The sequence below is a fragment of the Cherax quadricarinatus genome, chromosome 13 (genome assembly GCF_038502225.1).
Source record: "Cherax quadricarinatus isolate ZL_2023a chromosome 13, ASM3850222v1, whole genome shotgun sequence".
Classification (NCBI taxonomy): domain Eukaryota; kingdom Metazoa; phylum Arthropoda; class Malacostraca; order Decapoda; family Parastacidae; genus Cherax; species Cherax quadricarinatus.
Genome location: NC_091304.1, coordinates 34,532,592 through 34,553,844, shown reverse-complemented (window position 1 = coordinate 34,553,844; position 21,253 = coordinate 34,532,592). Strand labels below are relative to the sequence as shown.

Here is a 21,253-nt window from a genome sequence, read left to right as displayed (position 1 = left end):
ATTATACGTTCACTCCTCAAGGAAGGTTCTTTGATGCTGGCGAGGAGCTCTTGATCTAGGGAATTGGATCTGTGCTCCAGTTCCCTGAATTGAACCTGAATACCTTCCACATCCCCCTGCGCTGTATAATCTTACAGGTTTAGCACTTCCCTGTTCATTATAATACATGCACTACACAACTTTCTCAAAATACAACCGTAGTAGTACATGACTGCTAAAGACAAGGGAATGTGTAATTATGGGTAGTAGCTTTCATGCACTGTCTCCCAACTTGTTTTATTCTAAATTTACGACACTTTCCTCACACAATGTGGACTTGGGTACAATATTTCATTTGTGATTTACTGAAACTGTGATCCATGGATCAGTATGTTTAATACAACAATGTTGCTATGCCATCACTGCTGATAGAGTGCAGAAACAAGGAACTGAAGCACCAGGTAAATTGGTACACAAACACGTACAAACAAATTTTGAAGTGTATATTTATAGAAAACCTAGGTAGTAGGTTGGTAGACAGCAACCGCCCAGGGAGGTACTACCGTCCTGCCAAGTGAGTGTAAAACGAAAGCCTGTAATTGTTTTACATGATGGTAGGATTGCTGGTGTCCTTTTTTCTGTCTCATGAACATGCAAGTTTTCAGGTACGTCTTGCTACTTCTACTTACACTTAGGTCCCACTACACATACATGTACAAGCACATATATACACACCCCTCTGGGTTTTCTTCTATTTTCTTTCTAGTTCTTATTCTTGTTTATTTCCTCTTATCTCCATGGGGAAGTGGAACAGAATTCTTCCTCCGTAAGCCATGCGTGTTGTAAGAGGCGACTAAAATGCCGGGAGCAAGGGGCTAGTAACCTCTTCTCCTGTATATATTACTAAATGTAAAAGGAGAAACTTTCGTTTTTCCTTTTGGGCCACCCCGCCTCGGTGGGATACGGCCGGTGTGTTGAAAGAAAGATTTATAGAAAAAAAGGCTCATAACTAAATTATTGTACAGAATGATTTGCAACCCACAACGCTTAAAATATTTCCCTAGGTGATGAAGCTGTAAGTTTCATATATTACTGACTGAAAGATCCCTAGAATATACATGTATTAGTAAAATTATATCCGTGCCTGAAGAGATAAATGTTCATGTAGTAAATATTTCCTATTCAATGATATGCCCAAAGGTCATGTTTGGTATCACTTCCTAATTTCCAATTTCTCTTAACAATCACTAATTATCATGTACTTTACTTCAGGCATTAAAAAAAAAAAAAAATATTGAAGTATGCTACATGCATGAAGGAAACTAGAATTTACCATTTACAAAAAAATTAATTAACAACCCACAGCAGATATATGTAGCATAAATTTATGGGCAAGTACAGTAAACAAATTACCTTTCACTTGAACAGAAAATCAATTTTTTTATTTATAGGTTCATCTATTCACTTGAGCACCTAATTCATCATCAAGAAAAGAATTATTGATAAAAAAAAAGTATTCGACTAACTAATTTATATCAATCTTCTTTAACAGGTCTACGTAATGAACAGTAATACTAAATAAATGAAATGGTTATTATTATTATAATCAAAAAGAAGTGCTAAGCCACAAGGGCTAATGAAATGGTTATTACCTCATTTAAAACATAATAAATGTTTTGGCATTACACAAACACACTAAGAACATGTAGTAGCCAAGGTATTCATACACTGGAAGTAAAGAAAAAATCTTCAAAACATATGGGAGTATGTATATATATACAGAAATTGACTCGGGAGTAACAAGTTTCACTACAATGGCACATTCTTTACTACATTCACTCCAACAATTTCACAAATACTCTCAAATTCACAACACTTCAACAACAAGGCCAGATTACCCAAAGTAATCCTTAATATTCCAAGAATTTCTCTTCAACAAACATTTCAAATACATTATTTGACTGAACAAATAATCTCCATCCATAATTATGCCATGGCACCAAACACTGGATTGTGTCTGCAGATGCTCGGTCCTTTCTCCTCGTACTCAGCCTTCGTGTGACACACCTGGTAGAAGTCAGGCTGCAAGAACAAACATTAAAGATCATTAGTTGTCCAATTACAAACAGGTCTACATCAACTGCAAAAGCAAGCAGTGCAAAAGTAACCAGTATTTCAGTATGCACAACACATTCAATATTTTAGTCTTTACCTTAACAGCACTCCCTCCCACCAAGGCATGGTGACCCAAGAAAACATCCACCATTATTCAATCATTCTCACCAACAGCGTGCTGACATCACAATTAAAATTACCCTCTCACTAACATTCCCACCCCCTCTTTCAGAGTGACCTCCAGGTGGGAAGGGCAGTGCTAGCTAACTGATTTCCCTGAATCCTTTCACAGTTACCTTGCTCACATTCCAACAGCATATGCATCAAAAGAACATTTACCTCCATTCACTCCTACCTAACATGCTCGTCTAAGCATGCTGGATGCTCAACCCCGTAAATCTCCAAGTTTCTTTTACCCTCTCCCTCCAACTACTCCTTTGGTGACCCCTAACCATTCAACCTTCCACCCACATTTGCAGCAATCATCATTCTATCCCTCTTCATCCTCTACATGCCCAAACACAGTTCCTTTCAATTTCTGGCTCGCTGCCCTTTTTGCCTCAATAGATAAACTTTTTTTTTTCCACAGACACTTCAACACACCAGAGGCCAGGAGCTATGACTCAACCCCTGCAACCACAATTAAGTGAGTACACCTACCTCCCCCACCCCTTCATCTATTCTATGGCTCGTTTAATTTTTTGCACACTCATCTGTTGGCATGTAGCAATATAATCAACATCACTCATTTCAAAGAAAATGGCCAATATTTTGTTACAAATTTTTTTTATCAAATGTAACAAGTCTTGACAAAATCTTCACCTTCTCCCTTAGTTTGTATTATATAACTGCAATCATGGGGGAAGCATGCAGCACTGTATGGCCCTAGTGGGTTTAGCACTTCTTTTTGATAATAATAATAATGAGGGGAAGTACTAAACCTATAGGGATCATACAGCACCCAGGAACATGAGAGGCACAGATGTTTGATCCAAGCAAAGGGAAGTTATGTCCAATTCCTTGGATCAAGAGCACCTCACAGAGGTCACTTGTAAAGGAGAGGAAAGGAAGTTTTTTCATTAATAGTTGGAAAATGAATCCTCAAAGGAACCACAGGAATATTAGGAAACATTTCTTCAATGTACAAGTGAATAAAATGGAATGAGCTGAGCACTGATACAACAAAGTAAGCTCAGTTTGAAAACAGATATAACAGGGCTCAATCACCACAGTTAACAGATGGGACCAGGAGCTTGAACTTAATCCAACCTTAAACAGGTAAATGCAATCCCCCTTCACAAAATTTCAACATCTTTTAAAACACACAAATTAGCTGTTTAACTTCTATGCATGAGGGTGCTACTGTGGTTCACTTGTGGTGCAACCCCCACACAAATTTTTCTCTCATACTACCTCCCATCCCTGCTTCATCTCGATGATTCTGCAGGTATTTTAAATTGTATCTACAACTGTGAAGGATGTAATTAGCAGTGTATTACTTAGGATGATGGCCAACATAAGCAGTCTCCGCCTGTATTCTGGTAGTGGTCAAGAGTACTTTCACAGATTTTTAGATAATCTCAGAGTTACCAGGAAAGTAACTTCCTTGAATATAAAGGCACCACTATATATACAATAAAGCTATGTATACATACATGGTATGTTGTATATTTTCTACCTGTATATAATGTATCTATTTTATTCATATGTATACATACATGGTATGTTGTATATTTTCTACACTGTATATAATGTATCTATTTTATTCATCTAGGTAACAGTTGGATAAAATGTGGAACTAAGATATCAGTGAGGGCCTTATACAAGTTACAAAATAACCACATTACTTTACACATGGGCAACAAAAATTCTGAAGAAAAAAAAATCATAAAAGATACTCACAGTTGATGCAAGCATAGAACCACCAAACCAAACTGCATAACGCTGCATCTTGTGTGCAACAACATTTACATCAATGGGTTTGGGCTGAAAATAAATAATTATACAATTATAAATGTTAACAAGTCCTCCTTTTTCCAGTAGCTAAAGCAGGAATTTTTCTAACTGGAAAAACATTATGAATAAACACAGTATATCTGAAATCACAAAATAATAAAAATTTATACAGAACAGTAGCTTAATACTAGAACACACCTTAATGCGGCCACCACTAAGTTGTTCTGTGATTCGCAGTCTAGCATCAACAATTCGCTTTACATCCCTTTGCAAGCGGCGGTCAAAATCTTTGAACATAGTTGATCCACCAGATAAAACAATGTTCTTATAGAGAGGGCGACGTACATCGATGGGACAGTTCTGAATCACATTGTCTACAACTTCGCTGATTGGAATCGTAAAGTCAGGATTGGCAAACTGAAATTAAAGTGTACATCAAAATGACAACCTGGAAATAATTGCCTTCTGATAGCACTGCTAAAATTCAGAAATGTAATTTATTCTTCAGTCTCAATTTGATAATTTATTTTTTCTACAATATACATTGTACTGTACTTATAAAGTTAAATGGCTGCTGACAATGTGCCATTTAGACATGTCAAAATACTGTAGCCAAGAAGAAGAGTGGTTATAGCTCACATGCACTGACTTTGTAATTATTTGTTTGTAAGAAAAGCTGTATCTACATCAATGTTGTGATACTTTTATTCCTACCTAGTATTCATATTATATGCAATGATACCCAGACAGCCCAAGTACATAATTTCCTTATTTTTCTATTTAGTAAGTGTTACGGCCCCCTGCCAAACTAGCGGTTAAATAGTTAACCTGCCGGCCGGCAGTACCATTGGGTACATCATCAAACCCATTGTGGGGACTGCTGAGCCGGCCTTAGAGCATTAAGTACCTGAACACCTCAAGGTACGCAGCTAAGCAGTAATTACCAGAACATCTTACAGTATAGATCTACTGGTAGTAGAGAATATTCTCCTGCCCATCTTTTGGTATTCTACTGGCTTCTACTGAGTTTAGAAGAGCCGCTCACCGCAGCTCACTGAGTCTGATGGCCTCAGTTACTTGACGGCCGCACTCAGTGAGCTTGCAGCATGTTCTGCTAGTAATTCATCAGACCACCTTGCGGTGTGTCAATTGGTCTTGAAGGCGGTAGATAGTACTCACCAGACCATTTTACGGTGTACTTCTACTGGCCTTGGAGAGTATTTACAGGACAGGTGATGTCTGCGGACTCACCACCTACGCTGGTCAACTGTGGGCCGGAGTCATCTGATGTTGTTTTAGTGGGACATTACATGAAGAAAAGGTTGGAGTGTTACACTGAACTGGGCTAGGACCGTAGTGTGACATTTAGGGAAGTATGATGGAGTGGAACACTGAGATATGCTACAGGACCGTAGTGGAACACTGAGAAGAAAAGGGTGTGGTGTGACACTGAAGATGGCCTGGTTGTAGTGTACAATGAATAGTGTCATGTGACTGGTCTCTGATAAGAAAGACGCTGTGGGTGATAGTGTGCGACGCAGAGACAAGGGTGTCAAGAGTGACACAGTAGAGATATTGTGTATGATGCAGAGAAAAGGGTGTCGTGTGACACGGGGAGTAGGAGTGTCGTGTGACACAGAGAAAAGGGTGTCTAGTGGACACGGTTGAGCAGGAGCGTCATTACACGGAAGAAAGGGTGTCAAGTGACAGTTGAGAGGGAGCGTCACAACACACCATGGATAAGTGTCGTGCGAGACACGGAGCGTCATTAAGGTGTCGTGAGACACAGAGTTGACTAATTTATTATTGTAAATGTTACATATAATTTATTATTTTAGCATAGATATATATATATGGTGACACAGTAGTGTCAAGAGAGTTGTACCCTGTGTAGGGTCACGAATTATTATTTATTATTTTAGTAAAATGCTAATTATAATTTATTATTGTAACCTGTATATATTATCAGATGTTTATTAGTTCAAATACCTCTAGACCAAAGATTGATTTTTATATAATATTAAAGATTCATTTATTTTAACGTGTATTTATGTATCCCGAACTCTCTATTACAAAATGAGTAAACCTACCATCTTTAAAAATTACTTTTTTTTTGTAATAGTAAGAGTATAGAATTAAAAGGAGTAAAAACTCATTTCCAGCTTTTTTATCTACTACAAGCATAACTACAGCAAAAATAAACCTTCTTTCTCAGGAATATTGGAAAGGAAATGCTACAGGAATAAGAACTACTGAAAAACCATAGGAAGATAAAGGTTAAGTGCATTCCAATTGAAAGAAGTCATAAATTTAAGTGTCATGTTAATAATAAGACTAAATAAAAGGACCAGCAAGTCTGCCAATGCATGACATATAACAAGCTTTTGTTTCTCGCTCAACCAACAGGAAGGTAGCGCCTTCCCTAGATAATTATCGTCTAATAATCTACTACAGTAGTATACCTAAACTTGTCAACATTAATACCTCTGGATGGAAGAAGATTTCGGGTCCTAGGAAGCGTTCATAACCTATATCAATACCAAAGGTCTGGTTGTTTACTGGATTTTTTCCCTCATATCTCTTGATCCATTTTGACTGGTCACTATCATACTTGTTGAACTCTTTTGCAATATCTGGGCAGATATAGCTGAATTTCTCTGTAAATAACCACAACAGTAAGTAACAGATTTAAGAATAAAACGAAAACAGTAGTATAAAGTAACTCTTTTAATCCCAAATTAAAAATATTGATCCAGGAAAATGAATGCCTTAATGACGGCTAAACATCACAAATTCAAAATTGTTTCATTAATATTCCAGTATATAGCTACATTCAGTTAAAAACAAAGTGTAATAAAAATACACTTGCCTTTCACAGCCTTAGCAGTCTCCATACTCATTTGTGGTGGAATATTTGGTTCCCTCTCTCTCAACAAGCTTTGAACAAAGTAGGTAATGTCTCGGCCAGCAATTGGAATGTGTTTGATGCAGCTTCCAATAACATATCCGTCAGCCTAAAATATACAAGGTATTAAAATATCATAAACATTTGTGTTATAATATTGTACCTCTTGCTCTATGAAAGTCAGCAGGCATTTTATAATATGAACTAGCAGTACATACTGCATATATCAGAGGTATGGCTTATCCCAAAGGTAGATGGGACAAAAGGAAAATGGCAACAGCAAGTAAGAGAGAGAGGTGAAAGTGTATAAACTAAGGGAGAAGGAAGTTCGGGTGAGATATGAGCAACAATTGGCAGAAAGGTGGACTAGTGCAAGTATGAGTAATGGGGGAGTTGAAAAGGGTTGGAATAGTTTTAAAAATGCAGTATTAGAATGTGGGACAGAAGTTTGTGGCTATAGGAGGGTGGGTGCAGGAGGAAAGAGGAGTGATTGGTGGAACGATGAAGTAAAGTGTGTGAAAAAAAGAGAAAAAGGCAGCTTATGAGAGGTTTTTACAAAGCAGTGTGTTATAAGAACAGCAGAGTATATAGAGAGTAAAAGAAAGGTGAAGAGAGTGGTGAGAGTGCAAAAGGAGAGCAGATGACAGAGTAGGAAAGGCAGTGTCAAGAAATTTTGATGAAAATAAGAAAATTTTTGGAGATAAACAAGAAAACCTAGGGAACTAATTGATTTGTCAGCTTAAAACAGAGTAGGGGAGTTAGTAGATGGGGAACTGGAGGTACTGGGTAAATGTCTTGAATATTTTGAGGAGCTTTTAACCCTTTCAGGGTCAACAGGCCCAATCAGAGACTTGTTCTCAGGGTCAGCCAAATTTAAAAAAAAAAAAAAAAATCTTATGAAAAGATAGGGAATCTTTTCCTGATCATAATGACACCAAAAGTATGAAATTTGATGGAAAACTTACAGAATTATGCTCTCGCGAAGTTAGCGGTCTCAACGATGTTTATGCATCGGCGATTTTTCCCACTTTGGGCCCTATTTTCAGCCAATTCAGTGTACTTGTCGACAAAAATCATAACTATTTCGCTAGAACTCTATTTTGTCTATTGAATGAGTACAAGAAACCACCCATTTACCGATTTCAACTATCCAATAAAGTGGTCAGAATTTAGCAATTTTGCCAATTTCACACAAATTTCAAAAGATGGCAATTTCCAAATAGGGTCCAGAATAAACAAGAAAGACATTCCTGGCACTAAAATAACAATTCCTCTGTTCATTAGTCATGTCCCCAGGCCCCTCTTACATTCTTTTGCTTTCCACTTTGAATTTTTATTCTCACAAAAAAAAAAAAAACAGAAGATTTACTGTTATGTAGACTACTGCATTGGTGTAGAAATGTATAAATAATATCAGCACACTTGTGAAAGAATATCAGACTCACCAGTTGACGTGAATTGGACGCATAGCATGATCTGTTTACTTTTGAACTTTGGTAAAAATCAAACATTTCTGCTACTTTGAGCTCAATTTCAAGTTACTTTTCTTTGCAAAAACCAGTCAAAATCATCTCAATTTCTGTAATATGTCTTCCATTCTATAAAATGAGACCAGGAAAACTAGAATACAACAATAAATACCATAGGAAAATGCAGTGCAAAGTCAGTGTTTTAATCCAAAAACAGGTAGTTTTTTGCTGCAGGATTTTTTTTATACCGCGCATACTGACCACATGGACCCATTCTTTCATATGTAGGCCTACCAGCTTTCTCTCACTAGATTTGAGGGCGCTAGAGTTTAGGCGTACTAGTACGTCAAAACCCTGGCTCGTAAGCCGTACTAATACGGCCGAAACCCTGAAAGGGTTAAATGTCGATGAAGAAAGGGAGGCAGTAATTGCATGCACTGGCCAGAGAGGTATAACATCTTTTAAGAGTGAAGAAGAGTAGGAGGCGAGTGTGGGGGAGGTGTGCGAGGCATTACGTAGAATCAAAGGGGGTAAAGCAACTGGAACTGACGGGACCATGACTGAAATACTTAAAGCAGGAGGGGGGGGGATATAGTGAGGGAGTGGTCGGTATTTTTGTTTAATAAATGTATGAAAGAGGGGAAGGTACCTAGGGATTGGCAGAGAGCACGTATAGTTCCTTTATATAAAAGGAAAGGGGACAAGAGAGATTGTAAAAATTATAGGGGAAAAAATTTACTGAGTATACCAGGAAAAGTGTACGGTAGGGTTATCACTGAAAGAACTAGAGGTAAGACAGAGAGTAGGATTGCAGAGGAGCAAGGAGGTTTTAGGGTGGGTAGAGGATGTGTAGATCAAGTGATTACATTGAAGCATATATTCTTTCTTTCAACACACCGGCCGTATCCCACCGAGGCGGGGTGGCCCAAAAGGAAAAACGAAAGTTTCTCCTTTTACATTTAGTAATATATACAGGAGAAGAGGTTACTAGCCCCTTGTTCCCGGCATTTTAGTTGCCTCTTACAACACGCATGGCTTACGGAGGAAGAATTCTGTTCCACTTCCCCATGGAGATAAGAGGAAATAAACAAGAATAAGAACTAGAAAGAAAATAGAAGAAAACCCAGAGGGGTGTGTATATATGTGCTTGTACATGTATGTGTAGTGTGACCTAAGTGTAAGTAGAAGTAGCAAGACGTACCTGAAATCTTGCATGTTCATGAGACAGAAAAAAGGACACCAGCAATCCTACCATCATGTAAAACAATTACAGGCTTTCGTTTTACACTCACTTGGCAGGACGGTAGTACCTCCCTGGGCGGTTGCTGTCTACCAACCTACTACCTATTGAAGCATATATGTGAACAGTATTTAGATAAATGTAGGGAAGTTTTCACTGCATTTATGGATTTAGAAAAAGGCATATGATAGAGTGGATAGGGGAGCATTGTGGCAGATGTTGCAGGTGTATGGAATAGGTAGTAAGTTACTAAATGCTGTAAAAATTTTTTATGAGGATAGTGAGGCTCAGGTTAGGGTGTTTAGGAGAGGGGGAGATTACTTCCCGGTAAAAGTAGGTCTTAGACAGGGATGTGTAATGTCACCATGGTTATTTAATATATTTATAGATGGGGTTGTAAAAGAAGTAAATGCTAGGGTGTTGTAGAGAGGGGTGGGATTAAATTATGGGGAATCAAATACAAAATGGGAGTTGATATAGTTACTTTTTGCTGTTGATACTGTGCTTAGGGGAGATTTTAAAGAAAAGTTGCAAAGATTGGTGGACGAGTTTGGGAGGGTGTGAAAGGTTGAAAGTGAACATAGATGAGAGTAAGATGAGGGTATCAAACGATTTAGATAAAGAAAAATTGGACATCACATTGGAGAGAGGGAGTATGGAAGAAGTGAATGTTTTCAGATATTTGGGAGTTGACGTGTCAGCGGGTGAGTTTATGAAGGATGAGATTAACAATAGAAATGGAGGAAAAAAGGCGAGTGGTGTGTTGAAGTATATGTGGAGACAAAAAAGGGAATATATGAATGTATAGTGGTACCAACTTTCTTATGTGGGTGTGAAGCTTGGGTTGTAAACGCTGCAGCGAGGAGGCAGTGGAGATGTCCTGTCTAAGGGCAATGTGTGGTGTAAATATTATGCAGAGAATTCAGAGTGTGGAAATTAGGTGTGGAGTTAATAAAATTATTAGTCAGAGGGCTGAAGAGGGGTTGTTGAGGTGGTTTGATCATTTAGAGAGAATGGATAAAAGTAGAATGACATGGAAAGCATATAAATCTGTAGGGGATGGAAGGCAGGGTAGGGATCGTCCTCGAAAAGGTTGGAGGGAGGGGGGTAAAGGAGGTTTTGTGGGCGAGGGGCTTGGACTTCCAGCAAATGCGTGTGAGTGTGTTAGGAGTGAATGGAGACGAATGGTTTTTGGGACCTGACGAGCTGTTGGAGTGTGAGCAGGGTAATATTTAGTTAAGTGTTTCAAGGAAACTGGTTATTTTTATATAGCCAGACTTGAGTACTGGAAATGGGAAATACAATGCATGCACTTTAACCCTTTCAGGGTCCGTCCCATAGATCTACGGCTTTACGTTCAGGGTCCAAACCGTAGATCTACGCCATGAGCTCAGCTCACTCTGATAAACTGTGAGTGGTACATTTGGGCCTAGATATGAGAGAATACATCTATGTGGTATGTGTGCACCACATAAAACAGATCCTGCAGCACACTGTGTATAATGAGAGAAAAAAAATGAAATCATGATTTTTCGATTAAAACAGCAACTTTGCAGTGTTTTTTCATATGTTTTTTATAGTTGTATTTGCGATTTCTTGGTCTCATTTGATAGAATGGAAGACATATTACAGAAATAGAGATGATTTTGATTGGTTTTAACATTGGACATGGCTTGAAACTGAGCTCAAAGTAGCGGAAATGTTAAATTTTTGCCGATATTCAAGAGTAAACAAACGACCTCACACGTCTAATACACGTCAGCTGGTGGGTCTAATATACATTCACAAATATGGTGATGATATTTATACAATTATTACAGTATTGCATAACAGTAAATCTTCTATTTTTTGGTGTGAATAAAAATTCATTATGTGAATAAAAAATCAAAATGGAATTTATTTGTAAAGCCTCAAAACATAACTAATGAACAGAGGAAATGTTAGTTTAGTGCCAGGAATGCCTACATTGTTCATTCTGGACCCTATTTTGAAATTGGAATATTTTGAACTTTGTGTTAAATTGACCAAATTAACAATTTCCGATCACTTTATTTTGTAGTTGAAACAGTTGACTTGGCGATTTCTTGTGCTCAATCGATAGAATAGAAGTAATACTAGTGAAATAGCTAAGAATTTGGTTGATTGGAATAATGTAATTGGCCTAAAATGGGAGTCAAAGTCGGCAAAATCGCCGATTCGTAAATATCGCTGACACATCAAAATTCGCGAGAGCATAATTTCGTCAATTTTCCACCAAATTTCGTACTTTTTGTTTTATTACCTTCACAAAAAGATTCTCTACGATTTCATAAGAAAATATAACAAATTTTTTTTTTGAAAATTCTTGGACACTGGTGCGTGACTCCAGATTTGGGCCTTGGACCCTGACAGGGTTAAAGGAAGGGTTTGGGATATTGGCAGTTTGGAGGGATATGTTATATATTTTTATACAGTGGACCCTCGTTTTTCACAATTAATCCGTTCCAGAGAATGTGACTATTATCGAAACTGACGATTTGCAAATCCATTTTCCCCATAAGAAATAATGTAAATCCAATTAATTCGTTCCAGACACCCAGAAGTATCAACAAAAAAAAATTTTTTTTTTTTACCTTAAAGATAGATTTACATGCACAAAAGAATGAACATTCAACATGACAGTTACCTTTATTGAATGCTGTTATTGATGAATGGAAGACAGGGAGGAGGAGACCGCGAAGAGAGGTTATTGTTTGGAAGGGGAATCCCCCTCCATAAGGACTCTAGTTCACTTCAGGGGTCACTTCCCTAGCTTAAATATAGACTTGTATGCAGAAAAGGATGCCAAATACAAGTACCATCCGACATGCAACCAAGTTTGGTTCCGACCAACCACTTGTAAGTCAAAATGGACGTAAGTCGAACCTTTGAAAATTGCCGACATACTGAGTAGGGCATAATGTCAAACCTTTCCTATATAGACTACCTACATAATACTGTAATGTACAATCATTATTTCATTCTTTTTACCATAATTTACTTCTATTGTTATATTTTAATTATTTATGTACTACATATAATGTATACATGGTAGTGAATTGTATTGTTAGTTTAATACGTTTATTATGCACCCCATACCCATCCTGTGGGCGGTAGTCAAAAGATTACAGAGGTACATAATGGGTCCAGGGACTGGACTCCAAAGTTTTGATAGCTGAGCAAGTTACAGAGGTAATGAACTCACAATTACAAAGGTAATGAACTCCATGTAGGTCTGGTCGCAATCATGACAAGTTACAAAGGTATTTACAGATTACAGAGGTACGTAAAGGGTCCAGGGACTGGGGCCCCAACGTTTTGATAGCTGAACTAGGAACAAAGGTAATGAACTCACAAGTTACATAGGTAATGAATCTTATAAGAATGGTTACTTACGTTTATACAGTGGACCCTCGCCTAACATTGGCATCACATAACGTTAAATCCGCCAAGTGAATTCAAGGAGTACATAGACAGTGAAGGACTGAAACCTGAACAAGTGTTTAATTGTGACGAAACTGGCCTGTTTTGGAAGAAAATGCCAAGCAGGACCTACATTACTGAGGAGGAAAAGGCACTCCCAGAACATAAGCCTATGAAAGACAAGCTTACTCTGTTAATGTGTGCCAATGCTAGTGATGATTACAAAGTGAAGCCTTTATTGGTGTATCACTCTGAAACTCCCAGAGTGTTCAGGCAATAGAATATCCTCAAAGCTAATTTGTGTGTGCTGTGGAGGGCAAACAGTAAGGCATGGGTCACTAGGGCCTTTTTCTATGACTGGTTATGCCATGCATTTGCCCCCACTGTGAAAAATTACCTAATTGAAATTAAATTAGACCTTAAGTGCCTCCTGGTGTTAGACAATGCCCCTGGTCATCCTACAGACTTGGCAGAGCGACTTTGTGGGGACACGAGCTTCATTAAGGTCAATTTTTTGCCTCCTAATACCACTCCTCTCCTGCAGCCAATGGACCAGCAGGTCATTGCAAACTTCAAAAAACTGTACACAAAAGCTCTGTTTGAAAGGTGCTTTGTAGTGATCTCAGAAACTCAATTGACTAAGAGAGTTTTGAAGAGATCGCTTTAATATCCTCAATTGTGTAAACCTTATAGGTAAGGCTTGGGAGGGAGTGACTAAGAGAACCTTGAACTCTGCTTGGAAGAAACTGTGGCCAGAATGTGTAGACACAAGGGATTTTGAAGGATTTGACGCTAACCCTGAGAAGCGTATGCCAGTTGAGGAATCAATTGTGGCATTGGGGAAGTCCTTGGGGTTGGAGGTTAATGGGGAGGATGTGGAAGAGTTGGTGGAGGAGGACAATGAAGAACTAACCGCTGATGAGCTGCTAGATCATCTTCAACAGCAAGAGGCCACACCTGAGGAAACTACTTTGAAGGAGGGGAGAGAGAAATTGAAGAAGTTGCCTACTTCAAAGATTAAGGAAATATGTGCAAGGTCGCTTGAAGTGCAAACCTTTATGAATTAAAATCACCCTCAGACAGCTATTGAAAGCCATGCTGGTGACTATTACACTGACAATGTTGTGAAACACTTTAGGAAAGTCATAAAGGAACGAGAGGTACAGACCTCTATGGACAGATATGTTGTGCGACAGAAGTCCAGTGACTCTGAAGCTGGTCCTACTGGCATTAAAAGAAGAAGGGAAGTAACCCCGGAAAAGGACTTGACACCTCAAGTGCTAATGGAAGGGGATTCCCCTTCTAAACACTACGACCATCAGCACTCTCCCCTCCTCCCTTCCCATCATTCATCACCAGATCTTCAATAAAGGTAAGTGTCATGTAACCGTGCATGTCTTCTTCAGTTTGTGTGTATTAAAATTAATATTTCATGTGGTAAAATTTTTTTTTTTTTCATACTTTTGGGTGTCTTGCACGGATTAATTTGATTTCCATTATTTCTTATGGGGAAAATTAATTCGCCTAACAATAATTTCGCCTAACATTGAGCTCTCAGGAATGGATTAATAGCGTTATGCGAGGGTCCACTGTACATGGCTACAATCATGAACAAATTTTAGAGTAATGAGCAATTCACACTTCCACACCCGGTCACAACTGTAATGAGTTATTGGTGCAAATATTGGTTGAGTGAGTCAGTGAGTGAGTCAGTGAGTGAGTCAGTGAGCGAGTGAGTCAGTGAGTGAGTCAGTGAGTGAGTCAGTGAGTGAGTGAGTCAGTGAGTGAGTGAGTCAGTGAGTGAGTGAGTCAGTGAGTGAGTGAGTCAGTGAGTGAGTCAGTGAGTCAGTGAGTGAGTCAGTGAGTGAGTCAGTGAGTGAGTCAGTGAATGAGTCAGTGAATGAGTCAATGAGTGAGTCAGTGAGTGAGTCAGTGAGTGAGTGAGTCAGTCAGTGTCAGTCAGTCTGTGATAAGGCTGAGGAAAGAAGGTGGAGAACTCACAAGAAACGATCAAGAGGTATGTGAGGCGCTCAACATGAGAATCAAGGAAGTATTTACAGTGGAGACAGGAAGGCCTCTTGGGGGACACCAGCAAGGAATATACCAACAAGCGTTGGACGACATACATACAGATGAGGAGGAGGTGAAGAAACTGCTAAGGGACATCGATACCTCAAAGGCAATGGGACCAGACAACAGCTCCCCGTGGGTCCTTAGAGAGGGGGTGGACATACTGTGCGTGCCACTTACCACAATCTTCAACACGTCCCTGGAAACTGGGCAACTACCTGAGGTATGGAAGATGGCAAATGTAGTTCCCGTTTTTAAAAAAGGAGACAGAAAAGAGGCACTAAACTATAGACCTGTGTCATTGACGTGTATAGTATGCAAAGTTATGGAGAAGATTATCAGGAGGAGAGTGGTGGAACACCTGGAACGGAACAAGAGTATAAATGCCAACCAGCACGGATTCATGGAAGGCAAATCCTGTGTCACAAACCTTCTGGAGTTTTATGATAAAGTAACAGAAGACACGAGAGAGAGGGGTGGGTTGATTGCATCTTCTTGGACTGCAAGAAGGCCTTTGGCACAGTTCCTCACAAGAGATTAGTGCAGAAGCTAGAGGATCAGGCGCATATAACAGGAAGGGCACTGCAATGGATCAGAGAATACCTGACAGGGAGGCAACGAGTCATGGTACGTAATGATGTATCACAGTGGGCACCTGTGACGAGCGGGGTCCCACAGGGGTTGGTCCTAGGACCAGTGCTATTTTTGGTATATGTGAACGACATGATGGAAGGGTTAGACTCAGAAGTGTCCCTGTTCGCAGATGATGTGAAGTTAATGAGGAGAATTAAATCAGATGACGACCAGGCAGGACTTCAGAGACCTGGACAGACTGGACACCTGGTCCAGCAACTAACTTCTCGAATTTAATCCCGCCAAATCCAAAGTCATGAAGATAGGAGAAGGGCAAAGAAGACCACAGACAGAGTACAGTAGGGCCCCACTTATACGGCGGGTTAGGTTCCAGGCTGTCGCCGGAAAGCAGACATCGCCGGAAGGCAGAACTCCATTTTTTTCTATTTATAAATGCATATAAATGCCAGATAACAAGTTTACACTAAATTATATTAAGTTAGTAATAGAACTAGGCATTAAAAACACACAAAGTAAAATACATTCACAGTAAATTCATTACTTATCTTAAAGTATTTGTAATCTTAATGTAGGGAGAGAAGTGAGTAGTACTTATTTGTAGGAAGTCAGGTGCAGGTAGCCCAGGTGTAGGTAGCACTGGCTCCCCGTCTCATACTTAATATACGATATTTAAAACATCCCAGAGAGGTAAAATGCACATACAGTATACTCATTATTTACCTTAAAACGTGTAGTCTTAATATAGGAAGAGAGGTGAATAGTATTTATTTGTATAAAGTCAGTGTAGGTAGCCGGTCGGTGTAGCCTGTAGGTGTAGCCGGGGCTACACCTACCGGCTACCTACACTGTGGCCAAGAGCCATATTATTAACATCGACATGCCTTGTTCACTGAATTTAATCATTTCTAACAACTACCTTTAGATGCCATCATAAACGAAGGTAGAAGTAATGAATAATTCATGCCGAAAATTGTAAACAAAAGCGGAGTGGGGGAGTGGCTGGGCCAAACGCAGGTTCATACACGTTTTCTCTGATGGCTGAACAGAGAAAACGTAATGTTGTCCCTCCACCCGACTCCACAAGTATTATTATCAGAGCATATAAAATATGCAATAAATGCCAGACAACAAGTTTACACTAACTTATATTAAGTTAGCAATAGAAATAGGCATTAAAAACACAATAAAAGGTAAGATACATACAGAGTACACTTATTGCTTACCTTAAAATGTTAATATTAATGTGTGAGAGGTGAGTGGCAGGGTGTTTATTGAATAAAATCAAAATAGCACACCATCATCTTCTAACTTGGCACTTAAAGCAAGAGGCTTACGACTTCTCTTTTTATTACAGCTAACCTTAGACGCCATCGTCAATAAGAGCCAACTAGTTAACGAAAGAGTAAACGAGAGAGAGAACGAGATACAGAGTTGAGACAATGTAAGAACACAAACTGAACAGGTAGTGGACGATCACTTGGTCAGGCGAAATGAAATGCGTATTAATGTGTGTCCACTTTTAGTTCATTCACGTCCATTTGTAAGAGTTTGTAAACCATTTACCTCAATATTTTTTTTATTTTAATAATAATTACCTCACAATACAAATACTCTTACATTGTGTACAGGTTGTACAAGTTAGTTCAGAATAAACGAACAGCAACACACCATTTTTAGAGTGAATGAAAATAATAATAATAATAATAATAATAATAATAATAATAATAATAATAATAATAATAATAATAATAATAATAATAATAATAATAATAATAATAATAATAATAATAATAATAATAATAATAATAATAATAATAATAATAATAATATTATTATTATTATTATTATTATTATTATTATTATTATAAAAAGCACTAAACCTACAAGGGTCGTGAATTGCTATACATAGAGTAAAGGCATACGAAAAGAATATTTTTCTACAGTTACCCCCCAGTGTTTGACTAGAGAAAACGTAATTCTTCCGACACTACCTACACAGCTACTTTGTAAACAAATTTCATATTTACATCAGTTTTTATTCTGAGTGTATGTATCATGTTTATATGCTATGTAATGGGTCTCGTATATAATTTTGAGGAAAATATCATAGATGGATTAATGAAAATGCCTATATTGATGTAAAATAAGACATTTAGTGTGCCCAAGAGTGATTATTATTACGTAGTATTGGCATCATGAGTAGAGAGAGACTTAGTGATTTTAATGTGTACCTGCACACCAGCACAGTGTGTAAGTATATTTAAGTACAGGTACACATAAGTATAATTATCAGAGTACATATAAAATATGCAGTAACTTTAAAACACTTGAAATTTTGGAAAGTTTCCTGACATAATAGATGTGGTCACGGAAAATGTAAACAAACCGGGTGGAGGGTGCCATATTTAAAAGACCGCTTGCCGTATAGAAAATTTTGGTCATAATTTGACATTGCCGTATTAGCGGAACGCCGTAAGGCGAAATGCCATAAAGCAGGGCCTTACTGTATAGGCTAGGTGGCCAAAAACTGCAAACCTCGCTCAAGGAGAAAGATCTTGGGGCGAGTATAACACCGATCATGTCTCTGGGAGCACACATCAACCAGATAACTGCTGCAGCATATGGGCGCCTGGCAAATCTGAGAACAGCGTTCCGATACCTTAGTAAGGAATCATTCAAGACACTGTACACCGTGTACGTTAGGCCCATACTGGAGCATGCAGCACCAGTTTGGAACCCGCACTTGATCAAGCACATCAAGAAACTAGAGAAAGTGCAAAGGTTTGCGACAAGGTTAGTTCCAGAGCTAAGAGGAATGTCCTATGAAGAAAGGTTAAGGGAAATCGGTCTGACGACACTGGAGGACAGGAGGGTCAGGGGAGACATGATAACGACATATAAAATACTGCACGGAATAGACAAGGTGGACAAAGACAGGATGTTCCAGGGAGGGGACACAGAAACAAGAGGTCACAATTGGAAGTTGAAGACACAGATGAGTCAGAGAGATATTAGGAAGTATTTCTTCAGTCAAAGTTGTAAAACAGTGGAATAGCCTAGAAAGTGATGTAGTGGAGGCAGGAACCATACATAGTTTTAAGACGAGGTTTGATAAAGCTCATGGAGCGGGGAGAGAGGGGGCCCAGTAGCAACTGTAGCTACGACTCGACCCCTGCAACCACAAATAAGTGAGTACACACAACCACATACACACAACACTCATACACGAACTCATAAACACAAACTCATACACACAAACTCACTCACACACACACACACACACACACACACAACGTGGTAATGCTTTATTTAATGGGAGCAAAGTCAGGGTATTTCTCCAGAATGGTCTGTAATATACCACTGTGGATAAAATACTTTGCCATTTCTTGAACATTTCTGAGTTGTCTCTAAATTCATTAATTTGATCGCACTCCAGTACATAATGACGCAAGGTGTGACAATAGTCCATCTGGCAAAGTTTACATTTCGTTTGGTCTACATCTGGTGGTGGTGATTTAACCTGCCAAAGATACTTGTAACTCAGCCGGAGCCGGGCGGTAGTGACATCCAAGAGTCTGCTTATTTTGTTGGATGCACCATAGACATGTGGCTCCTCCTGCATGATAGAATGATGATAGATGGACTGACTGGTGTCAATCACCAGAGTCTTAAGTCAATAAAATTCAGTTGAAGTTCTTTTCATATTATTGTTCTCAAACTACTACCTGACAAGCCAAGATTGCAATCTACTCCCTCTTTGAAAGCATACAGCTTAGCCAATTTACCAGTTCTATCATGCATCCGAAGACCAACGTGAGATGGAATCCACAGCATGTGCACTGACTCCACTGTCCACAATCTTACCATACATGTGTCTGGGTTCTGACACGAGCATGCCACAATTTATGCTTAATGAGTTGAGAGCATTTATGGATGACAGAGAATCAGTTACAATTAAACTGTCAATCCTTGATACATAGATGCATTTCAGTGCAAGGGATATGGCAAACAGTTCTGTTTGAAGGGTAGAGGCCCAATTATTGATGCATGCTCCAATTTCTTTAAGAAAGCCATCACTCTGTACGACAACAGCAGCACTACCAGCTGCACCAGTGGATTGGTGAACAGAACCATCAACGTAAATAATTTGCGAGTGTGTGTGCTGCGTGACTAAGTTATCAGTACAGCTTAAGGCATCATGTTTGGCTTCAAGGCGAAGTTTTGGTTGTGATTTAACAAGTAGTTTGGGGGGAAATGGAGGAATGGTAGTTTGGAATGGGGTAATATCCCATGGAGCGGAGAAGTGCCGCTGTTGCCTTACTTGACATAGATCATGTATCTGATTCATGCGGAGGTCGGTTCCAGTTTTTTCGATCCATCTGGAGGAGTGTTCACCAGTGCTGAGGAAAGTTTGGAGGGCTTCTGTCCAGGGGTTTGAATGGGCTTGCCTGAGCATATTAATCCCAATTAGGATATTTCTTTCAGTAGCACAATCTCTGATGCTTGGAATATCATGTTCTTTTTGCATATTTAAAATTTTGGCAGTACGTGGGCAAACTAAAATGATCCTCATTGCTTCGTTCTGCAGTGAAGTTTTTCCAGCCCTCCAAGCTTCCAGTCAGACACAAGAGCAAGTAGTGGCACTACATAATCAACCAATGATCTAATATAAGCAAGATACACCTACCATCCGACTTACAACCTGCTCGACTTACGACCGTGTTTTTTATGCCTAATTTCTGGGAAATAAACAACTATTTGTGTTGTACACAGTGTTTATCCTAAACCTTACAATATAAAATACAGTACTAACAGCATAAAAGTAAAGTAAAACATGAAATACCAAAATAAAACAATAAAATAAAGTCATTACAAAAATGTTTTGTTGATATTCAGTAGTAAAGTTCGACTTACGACCATTTTGACTTACGACCGGTTTCTCGGAACCGAACTCGGTCGTAAGTCGGATGGTAGGTGTACATCATTTTCACAATTTTAACATTAGCACCATACCTGGGGTGAAACCTAGCCACAACTCTAAGTGCTCTCAGTCTTTCTTTGTATTGGTGACAAAATCTTGTTACAACAGGTCCAAGTAGTGGAACCTCAAAGCCTAGATACCTGCATCTGCTTACATAGTCTAGAAGAGACCCATCATGCAACTGGATCTGACAAACTGTGCCTCTTTGTATTGCGAATTTTACATCACATACAGTATCATATGTTACTGTTATCTTTATGTATTGTCGACACAGTGGAATGGGAGAATACCACTGGTAGTGTCATCCTGCCCGATTGTAGTATAACCTATACTCTAAGTAAAGAGAAACAACTCTGGAACATGTGTAATATGTATCCGGGTGGGTGGCCAGGTGGGTGGTTGGCTGACTAGATGTGGCTGACTCTAATTATCTTATCTCATCTCATCTCTCTCTATCTCTATCTCTCTCTCAGGTACACATAAGTAATCATACATAGTATAAA

At 38.9% G+C, this 21,253-nt stretch overlaps 1 protein-coding gene across 1 annotated transcript in view; it reads right to left on the bottom strand.

The window, feature by feature from the left end:
* Nucleotides 1-1,731: 1,731 nt before the first annotated feature.
* Nucleotides 1,732-21,253, bottom strand: part of Arp3 (Actin-related protein 3) — a 115,580-nt gene continuing 96,058 nt past the window's right edge. The window contains exons 5-9 of the mRNA XM_070084645.1: nucleotides 6,920-7,064; nucleotides 6,535-6,707; nucleotides 4,249-4,467; nucleotides 3,997-4,080; nucleotides 1,732-2,061 (exon numbers count right to left, since the gene is read on the bottom strand). Coding sequence (XP_069940746.1) covers nucleotides 1,966-2,061; nucleotides 3,997-4,080; nucleotides 4,249-4,467; nucleotides 6,535-6,707; nucleotides 6,920-7,064 — 717 coding nt within the window. The 3' untranslated portion in view covers nucleotides 1,732-1,965. The remainder of the gene's footprint in view (nucleotides 2,062-3,996; nucleotides 4,081-4,248; nucleotides 4,468-6,534; nucleotides 6,708-6,919; nucleotides 7,065-21,253) is intronic.